We start from the raw sequence: 10,932 nt of genomic DNA on the forward strand, positions 1-10,932 counted from the left end.
AGCTTTTTTGAAACATGTTGCAGGCATCAAATTCCAAATGAGCTAATATTTGCAAAAAATAATGTTTTCCAGTTCGAAAGTTAAGTGTCTTGTCTTTGCAGTCTATTCAATTGAATATAAGTTGAAAAGGATTTGCAAATCATTGTATTCTGTTTTTATTTACAATTTACACAACGTGCCAACTTCACTGGTTTTGGGGTTTGTATATAATGTATAGTATGTACAGTACATGTAGTGTGTCCTGTGCAGGTGTGTCTATGTAGAACTGTGCTTCGGCAGGTTGTTGTTTAATGCCTTGTCAAAATAATTCAACATTGTAAAAAAACATCTTGTTAATTTAACAATGTAATAAAAAAACAACTTAAATCTTTGAACTACATTTATTTTCATGTAATACAATAAGCAGGTACACTGCAAAAAGTCAGTGTTCAAAAACAAGAAAAAAAAATACAAAAATGAGGGATATTTTATTTGAACTAAGCAAAATTATCTGCCAATAGAACAAGAAAATTTGCCTTGTCAAGACTTTCCAAATCATGTAAAATTAGCTAACCTCAATGAACCCAAAAATACCTTGAAATAAGTATATTTTCACTAATAAAAAGTGCACTTTTCTTGGAAGAAAAAAAAATTGGACCTTTTTGCTCAATATGTTGAAAAATATTCTTAAATTAATTAAATGCTAGTGCCATTATCTTGACATAATGATATGCGCTCGGCATTACATTTCTTGAAACCAGCAAACTTATACTAAAAACTGATTTATTGTTCTTAATGGAAAGGCAACCGCTTGTTACTCTCGGGGTCTCATAACCGCTCAGGCAAATCATATGGTCTAAAGATGCATTTTTCCATCGATAACATGACATCATCGCGCCAAGTGCGTGCTCTTTCAGTCAATTAGTGCGCATACAGCCCTGCCCCTGGCCAAATTTTTTTTATTGTAATTTTGAAGAATTTATCTGAATGTGCCAACTGTACTGCTATATGAGTATGTATTTTCTATTGTTTCATTGAAAATAAAACAGCAAAGTCCATTTGGCTGTCATCTGTTTTAATTATGAGACACAATTGTGTCAGTCATGATTTTTTTTCATGCTCGTAATAAGAAATTATTACTTTAAAAAAGTAGTTTTATACTTGTGAGTGTTGATGACACAGCTTTGCAACAGTTGATATTCTAGTTTCAAGCATGTTTTACTCTATATAGGTCATAAAATCTCAGCAACAAGCTGTAATATCTTACTGAGATCATTTAGGGCCAAAACCCTTAAAACAAGTAAAACACTAACATAAAATCTGCTTAGTGAGAAAAATTATCTTATCAGACAGAAAATAAGCAAATATCACCCTTATTTGAGATATTTAATCTTACTAAGATTTCAGTTTTTGCAGTGTATAAGGTATAAGATTTACGGACAATAGATTTATCTTGTGATGTTATATGTAACAATACTGATGGTAATTAAATATGAGTATAATCGATAGGTCAGCTGGGATAGGCTCCAGCTCACCCGTGAGGGGCAAGTGGAACTTTTACAGTCAGTAGGTTGAGGGTTTGAATCTCTGTTGGAACATTTCTGTGTGGAGTTTGGTTGTCCTCCTTGTGTTTGTGTGGGTTTTCATGCACAAAACAAACACATCATGATGGTGACCCTCATTAAACACAGGAGTGTCAGTGCAAAACACGACACACACAACAAACCATCGTCATCATCATCATCGTCATTGTGTTTGCATGCACACACCAGAGTGACTGAATCCCCTTCTTCCTCTTCTTCTCCTTACAGTTTTAGAAGTGAAAATAAAATGGGTTACAGGACGGTAGTGATGTACATGGAGATAGGCTGCTTTGTGGTGTGCGTGTCAGGGTGGATCCTGGTGTGTTCCACCATGCCCACAGAGATCTGGACCTGGTCTGAGGTGGGCAGCATTGTCCTGACTACGTCCAACTACTTCTCCAACCTGTGGAAGGATTGTGTGTCAGATTCCACTGGTGTGTCTGACTGCAAGGGAATCCCTTCTTTGCTGGCACTCAACTGTAAGTACAATATAGTACTGAACATACAGTACAATATAGTACAAACAATCTAAGTACAGCAACTATAAGTATAATGCTTGTATTTTTACTACAATGATGTTTCCAGATTAGTAAAATAAATACAAAAAAAATAGACAATACACAATAACTTTTATTTTCCTGAGGGAACTCTCCTGAAGGAATCAATAAAGTACTATCTAACTATAATGATTGTTGTGGAAGGGGGAGTGGCATTGCCTTTTCAAAAAATTATATTTTTTTGTAACGCAAAAAAAAGGAAATACATTTCTTCCAAGTGTCTCTTTTTTGTTGTAATATTTAAAGTGTATTATTGAAAAATACAACTTGTTCTAGTAATATTTCAACTTTAATACTGTGAAAATACAACTTGTTCTAGTAATATTTTCAACACAAAAAAAAGGAAATAAATCTGTTCCAAGTCTCTTTTTTCTTGTAATATTTAAAGTGTGTCAGGCTTGGGCGAATGAAGGGACTCAGATGCAGAGAGGGGAGGTTCTAAATAAGGCTTTTATTTTGAAAATAACTCTTAACCTCCAGAGCAGAAAATTTACAATCACTATGAGGTACTACTATATATAAAAAAAAACGTTTCCAAAAAGGGAAAGAACCAAAAATCACTCCAACGGAGGAATAGACAAAAATAAGACAAATATAACTAGCAACGAATCTGCTATAAAAAACTTTAACAAAAAGCGCTCCAAACGGAGGAAGAAATAAAGGACTATCAAAACTTTCTACTCTCACAATTATTCTAACATTTATATAAACAAAAATCACTCAAACTTTGAGGAAGGAAATATTTAAGGAAAAATCATAACTCACCACTGCGGTTGAAAAAGGTTAAATAACAAAGGTCGCTCTGAGGGAGGAAAAGGTTAACTCAAAATTACAGCTTGAAAAACGCTGGAGAAACAGACGTGGTCGTGGGACGAGGCAAGACAAGAACATGAACTAGGATGCAAGACAGGCACGAAGGATCGAGACAATCTGGCACAGAACAAGGGAAGGGATGGGCTTATATGGAACATGAGGGTAATGGGAAACAGGTGGAAACAATCAAGGGTCAGGGATGACGTCAGACTGGTGACACAAGAGGAAGGGCCCATGATCGCGGTGTGACAAAGTGTATTATTGAAAAATACAACTTGTTCTAGTAATGTTCCAACTTTAATATTGTGAAAATACAACTTGTTCTAGTAATATTCCAACTTTAATACTGTGAAAATACAACTTGTTCTAGTAATGTTCCAAATTTAATACTGTGAAAATACAACTTGTTCTAGTAATATTTCAACTTTAATACTGTGAAAAAAAACAAATTTTTCTTGTAATATTTTAACTTTATTATTGTGAAAATATAGATAGTTTTTCTGTAATATTCTGACTGTCTTATTTTAATTGTTATATGACTATACCAGGGGTGTCAAAGTCAAGGCCCGCGGGCCACATCTGGCCCGCAAATTAATTATCTATGGCCCCCGGGATGATATTTTATTGTATTAAAACCGGCTGCTGTTTTGCACGCACCAATACTCCATCAGTGTTGGTGTTAGGAATTTTCACAATGGGGTCCCAGGGACCCCATCAAGTCATAAAAATGGGGTCCCACAGTAAATTTTTGGGGTCCCACTTTTTTTTCATTTGAAAACAAATGAAAAATGTATGCATTATCCTGTTATATCTCACATTCTATATTGTGTTTTGGAAAAAGGTTGTCATAAACGTTACTTAATTATTTTTTTTAAATACAAAAGAAAACACATTTTTATGCATATTCACTCATAAACATTCAATTTCTCCTTTCCTTCGTGGATCTAAACTTCAATTTTTATTGTAATATTTTCAGAATGTGTTTGTTCTATTTTTGGGCCAAAGTAAGACAAAGAAAACAATCTGAAGTTGTCTTTATTTTTTAGTTTTAATGCCATGATTTTAATAGTCCGGCCCGCGTCTGCACAGATTTTCCTCCATGCGGCCCCTGAGCTAAAATGAGTTGGACACCCCTGATCTAGACCATAGGCAGGTTTCACAACAGCACCATCTCGCCCTGCAGGGGACATTCACATGTGCCGAGCCCTCATCATCACCGCCATCATCCTGTCCTTCTTTGGGTCGGTTCTGGTCATGGTGGGAATGAAGTGTACCAAAATCGGGGGGTCTGAGCTCGCTAAAGCAAGGGTGACCTTTGCTGGGGGGATGAATTACTTCATCGCAGGTAACTCCGAGCACAGGTCCACAATGTCACACATAACATAACGCCATGTTATTATACAGACTATTTCCTGTTATGGTGAAAGTGCCAGGCTTTTACATTTCCTGTGGCCTTTTTGTTTTAGGTTTGTGCTCCATGACGGCTTTCTCCTACTACGGAAACAAAATAAGAGCGGAATTCCAAGACCCAAGCTACAGAGAACAGAAGTAAGCATAAGGGCCGATCTACATTTCTGCCAGTGGGTGCTCGGTGTGTGTGTGTATTAGTGTTGTCCCGATACCAATATTTTGGTACCGGTACCGGCATAGACATCTTATAAGTAGGCGCAGCATTGGCTGCTGTGATGCGAGAAATTCGGCCGCCATCTTGAAGTGGTGATGAGGAGCCGGCGAGCAGCCTAAACTGACAGTTGACAGTTTTCCTGCTCAAATGAGCAGACTGTTGAAAATAGGAATCGGGGGATTACTTTTCACAAGTAAGATTTAACATCATCGTACTATTGGTTGTATTTTGTGAAAAGAATATTACCACAGAGTTGAGAAGGAGCAAAGATCTTCAATAGTACTGAAATCGTAGCCGCTAGCAAACAAGTATGACCATAATAGAATTGCTTGTCAATGAAATTAATTAAATTCAAAAATGTCATACTTCAATAACATAAAGTTGAAATCAATGATGAAGATAAAGATCGTAAAAGCCAACAGGGGTAAAAGTTAGGACCACAGTCCAGATTGTGTAGAGGGGGGGTAATATATGTTAGCTAACTAGACAATCAGATGGACAGTGGCTTTACAGTTTTATACAAGTCTAAATTTAGTCTAGCTTTCCAACACAAGTTTTATGTAGGATATACGCATGTATATATAACCTAATCATATTGTTTCTTGAACTTAAAAATAGCTGACCGTTTTTTTCCCCCTTCTCTGGGATTATATTCCCAGTTTTGATCTCAAACGTCTGGTCACTTATAGCATTTAAGAATTTTCTATTACTGTTAAGCAAACTATGAATAATAAAACACGCCAAAACATGTGTCCTTTATCATAGTTACACGTATGACAAAAAACTGCGTGAAAATCAGTGGTATTCAGTGAGGTAAGATGAATTAAATGCGCTGACAGTTCATTGCTCCTGCCAAATGCATTGCACTGAGTGGAGCGGATCACCACTCCAAGATGGCGGCCCCGCGTCTTGTCAGCGCCAGTAGGCAGTAGCGGTCGATGCTGTGTCCACTTATAAGATGTCTATGGGTACCGGTACCAAAAGTTTTTCAGTACTTTTCGGTAATTTTCTAAATAAAGGGGACCACATAAAATGTCATTATTAGCTTTAGTTTAACAAAAAATCTTAGGGTACATTAAACATATGTTTATTATTGTAAATGTGTCCTTAAATAAAAGACTGAACATACAAGACAACTTGTCTTTTAGTAGTAAGTAAACAAACAAAGTTTCCTAATTAGTCTGCTGACGTATGCAGTAACATATTGTGTCATTTATCATTCTATTATTTTGTCAAAATTATTAAGGACAAGTGGTAGGAAATGAATTATTAATCTACTTCTTCATTTACTGTTAATATCATCTTATTTTCTGTTTTAACATGTTCTATCTACACTTATGTTAAAATGTAATCATCACTTATTCTTCTGTTGTTTGATACTTTACATTAGTTTTGGATGATACCACACATTTGGGAATCAATCCGATACCGAGTCGTTACAGGATCATACATTGGTCATATTCAAAGTCATCATGTGTCCAGGGACATATTTCCTGAGTTTATAAACATAATATAACATTTTTAAAAACGAAAGAAGATTTTGTTATGTTAAAAAATATCGATCTAATCGTAGTAGTATCGACTAGATACGCTACTGTACTTGGTATCATTACAGTGGATGTTAGGTGTAGCTCCACCAATGGCGTTTGTTTATATTGTAGCGTCCCGGAAGAGTTGGTGCTGCAGGGAATTCTGGGAATTTGTTCTGTAGTGTTTATGTTGTGTTGCGGTGCAAATATTCTTCCAAAAATGTGTTTGTCGTTGTTGTTTAGTGTGGTTTCACTACATGGCACATTTTATGACAGTGTTGGCATTGTTCATACTGCCACCCTTAGTGTGACATGTATGGCTGTTGAGTAAGTATGCCCTTCATTCGCTCATATGCAGTGTGAGTTAGAAGTCAAGGTTATCATATAAATAATTCATTAATGGGTACAATGAAGTCATGTTTAGACTTTGTAAATATTAGACTATAAAATGTGTGACTTATTTATTATGTAAAAAGGACCAAGCTCGCCACAAAATTTAACAACAAGATTGATTTTTCCAAAATTATTTCAAAGATTGAAAGTGATGCTCATGGCGCCTACGGAAGTAAGTAAAATGTATTGTCACATTTGTTTCTGTTACTAAAAGACATATTTTGCTTAAAGGTTTGAAATAGGTGTCGGGGTTTTCATCGGCTGGGCGGGTTCCACTTTGCTGGTGGTTGGAGGTCTCATTTACAGCATCTTCGCCGGGATGGAGGGATGCCAGTCAAGGTAAACATGTCCTGTGATGTTTTCTTTAATCATTTGCATGCTAACAAATATACTCATGTCATTAATATATCATTATATTGGATATTTCAGCTATAAAAGCGATCCTGCCTACATGTTACCTGATCCCTACTTAGCTTCGCCCCTAAAGAAGAAGGTACCTGGTGCAGATGTTAGTGACAGCAGGAAGTCACAGATCAGCAGCATCAGTAGTAGTACTACTAGTAGTAGTAGTAGTACTAGAAATAGTAGTAGTAGTAGTAGTAAGAGTGGCTCTGCAGTGACCAGCAGCACCAGAACATCAGCCACTAACGCATATGTGTGATGTCATGGTTCAATGTTCGCTTGTCACCCTTTGACTCTTCCTAATCGTACCTTTAATTATGACTGATCATACAAAACCAGTGAAGTTGGCACGTTGTGTAAATGGTAAAAAAAACATAATACAATGATTTGCAAATCCTTTTCAACTTTTATTCAATTGAATAGACTGCAAATACAAGATACTTAACGTTCGAACTGGTAAACTATGTAATTTTTTGCAAATATTAGCTCATTTGGAATTTGATGCCTGCAACATGTGGCAAAAAAAGACTGAGAAAGTTGAGGAATGCTCATCAAACACTTATTTGGAACATCCCACAGGTGAACAGGCTAATTGGGAACAGGTGGGTGCCATGATTGGGTATAAAAGCAGCTTCCATGAAATGCTCAGTCGTTCACAAACAAGGATGGGGCTAGGGTCGCCACTTTGTGAACAAATGCGTGAGCAAATTGTCAAACAGTTTAAGAACAACATTTCTCAACGAGCTATTGCAAGGAATTTAGGGATTTCACCATCTACGGTCCGTAATATCATCAAAAGGTTCAGAGAATCTGCAGAAATCACTGCACGTAAGCGATGATATGACGGACCTTCGATCCCACAGGCGGTACTGCATCAAAAAGCCACATCAGTGTGTAAAGGATATCACCACATGGGCTAAGGAACACTTCAGAAAACCACTGTCAGTAACAATAGTTTGTCGCTACATCGGTAAGTGCAAGTTAAAACTCTACTATGCAAAGCCAAAGCCATTTATCAACAACACCCAGAAACACCGCCGGCTTCGCTGGGCCCGAGCTCATCTATGATGGACTGATGCAAAGTGGAAAAGTGTTCTGTGGTCTGACGAGTCCACATATCAAATTTTTGATAATTGTTTTTGGAAATTGGGGACGTCGTGTCCTCCGGAACAATGAGGAAAAGAACCATCCGGATTGTTATATGCGCAAAGTTCAAAAGCCAGCTGATGGTACCCATGCCCAAGGCATGGGTAACTTACACATCTGTGAAGGCACCATTAATGCTGAAAGGTACATACAGGTTTTGGAGCAACATATGTTGCCATCCAAGCAACGTTATCATGGACGCCCCTGCTTATTTCAGCAAGACAATGCCAAGCCACGTGTTACAACAGCGTGGCTTCGTCGTAAAAGAGTGCGGGTACTAGACTGGCCTGCCTGTAGTCCAGACCATTCTCCCATTGAAAATGTGTGGTGCATTATGAAGCCTAAAATACCACAACGGAGACCCTGGACTGTTGAACAACTTAAGCTGTACATCAAGCAAGAATGGGAAAGAATTCCACCTGAAAAGCTTCACAAATTGATCTCCTTAGTTCCCAAATGTTTACTGAGTGTTGTTGAAAGGAAAGGCCATGTAACACAGTGGTAAAAATGCACCTGTGCCAACTTTTTTGCAACGTGTTGCTGCCATTAAATTCTAAGTTAATGATTATTTGCAACAACAAAAAAAGTTTCAGAGTTGGAACATGAAATATCTTGTCTTTGCAGTCTATTCAATTGAATATAAGTTAAAAAAGGATTTGCAAATCATTGTATTCTGTTTTTATTTACCATTTAAACAACGTGCCAACTTCACTGGTTTTGTAATTGTTGCTTAACACACCTCACACACACCTGGTCTGCCAGAGGATAAGAAGACGTAGCATGAGGGATCAGTGTTGCTCAGTTCGAACATTAAATATTTTGTCTTTGCAGTCTATTCTATTGAATATAAGTTGAAAAGGATTTGCAAATCATTGTATTCTGTTTTTATTTACAAATTACACAACGTGCCAACTTCAATGGTTTTTGGTTTTGTAATAACGGTTCCCCCAGAAATGTGCCAATAATAAGCAACTGTTACAATCATGTGTTTTCCTAAATGTAAGAAGTCACTTAAAGAAAGGCTCTTGTTCATGATAATGCAAAATATTTAATAAACAAACATTTGAAGATACAATAAAGTATTGCTATTTGGATATGCTTGTATTATCATTATTGTTGTTGTTGTTGTAATGGTTCAGGTTGTTTTGATTTTATACATGTGTTTCTAATAATGCAGAATAAAGTGTGATCAAAATCAAATAAAACACTTTATAATGTATGTTAGTGCCATTATTGAAATTTCAACTTAACGCGTTATCGCGTTAACTTTGACAGCCCTAATACTTATATATATATATATATATATATACCCGGCCGAGTCATACCAAAGACTATAAAAATGGGACCCATTGCCTCCCTGCTTGGCACTCAGCATCTAGGGTTGGAATTGGGGGTTAAATCACCAAAAATGATTCCCGGGCGTGGCCACCGCTGCTGCTCACTGCTCCCCTCACCTACCAGTGGGTGATCAAGGGTGATGGGTCAAATGCAGAGAATAATTTCGCCATACATAGTGTGTGTGTGTGACAATCATTAGTACTTCCGATATCCCGATATTGTCCAACTCTTAATTACAGATACCGATATCAACCGATACCGATATATACAGTCGTAGAATTAACACATTATTATGCCTAATTTGGACAACCAGGTATGGTGAAGATAAGGTCCTTTTTAAAAAAATAAAATAAAAAAAATAAGATAAATTAAAAACATTTTCTTGAATAAAAAAGAAAATAAAACAATATAAAAACAGTTACATAGAAACTAGTAATTAATGAAAATGAGTAAAATTAACTGTTAAAGGTTTGTACTATTAGTGGACCAGCAGCACGCACAATCATGTGTGCTTACGGACTGTATCCCTTGCAGACTGTATTGATATATATTGATATATAATGTAGGAACCAGAATATTAATAACAAGAAAGAAACAACCCTTTTGTGTGAATGAGTGTAAATAGGAGAGGGAGTTTTTTTGGGTTAGTGCACTAATTGTAAGTGTATCTTGTGTTTTTTATGTTGATTTAATAAAAAAAAAATGTTTTAAAAATAACAATACCGATCATAAAAATGCTGATACCGATAATGTCAGATATTACATGTCTCTCTCTCTCTCTCTCTCTCTCTCTGTCTCTCTCTCTCTCTCTCTCTCTCTCTCTCTCTCTCTCTCTATCTATCTCTCTCTCTCTCTCTCTCTCTCTCTCTCTCTCTCTCTCCCTCTCTCTCTTTGTTCACTACTTGCTGTCCATATCCTACAAGTCAGACCTACACTGTTCCAATATCCATTTCTCTGTTCTCAATTGTTGATGACTGATGATAACAACCAAACCTAACCCCCCCTCCACACCCCGGATTGTAAATAATGTAAATAATTCAATGTGATTATCTTGTGTGATGACTGTATTATGATGATAGTATATATCTGATAGTATATCTGTATCATGAATCAATTTAAGTGGACCCCGACTTAAACAAGTTGAAAAACTTATTCGGGTGTTACCATTTAGTGGTCAATTGTACGGAATATGTACTTCACTGTGCAATCTACTAATAAAAGTCTCAATCAACCAATCAAACATTTTTTAAAGCATTTATCGGACATCTCTAATTACAAAGCATCTCATATTTGCAATTGTTTCATTACAGCACGTCAGAAAAGGAGTAGGAAGTGTAATAAAGTTCAAAAAAACAAATTATTAAATATAAAATATATAAGCAGAGCTTATTTAATCCTACACCTATACAAATACATGTAAACTAGAAAGTGAGGATGCCGGTGTTGTACCGACGGTGTGTTGCTACATTTTTAAATACTACATTACCCAGACTGCTTAGCGCTGTAGATGGGAAAGTAACAATAACAAAACAACAGAGGACCAACACTGCCTTTAAAAGAAAATACAA

General features: G+C 36.5%; 1 protein-coding gene across 1 annotated transcript; it reads left to right on the forward strand.

Annotated features, from left to right (window-relative positions):
- Positions 1-1,746: 1,746 nt before the first annotated feature.
- Positions 1,747-9,642, forward strand: LOC133665289 (claudin-10-like). Its single transcript, XM_062070544.1, has 5 exons — positions 1,747-2,041; positions 4,116-4,277; positions 4,399-4,480; positions 6,710-6,817; positions 6,908-9,642. The coding sequence occupies exons 1-5, from the start codon at positions 1,810-1,812 to the stop codon at positions 7,137-7,139; spliced, it is 816 nt and encodes a 271-aa protein (XP_061926528.1). The 5' UTR covers positions 1,747-1,809; the 3' UTR covers positions 7,140-9,642.
- Positions 9,643-10,932: the final 1,290 nt, after the last annotated feature.

This window comes from Entelurus aequoreus, linkage group LG14 (assembly GCF_033978785.1).
Source record: "Entelurus aequoreus isolate RoL-2023_Sb linkage group LG14, RoL_Eaeq_v1.1, whole genome shotgun sequence".
Lineage (NCBI taxonomy): Eukaryota > Metazoa > Chordata > Actinopteri > Syngnathiformes > Syngnathidae > Entelurus > Entelurus aequoreus.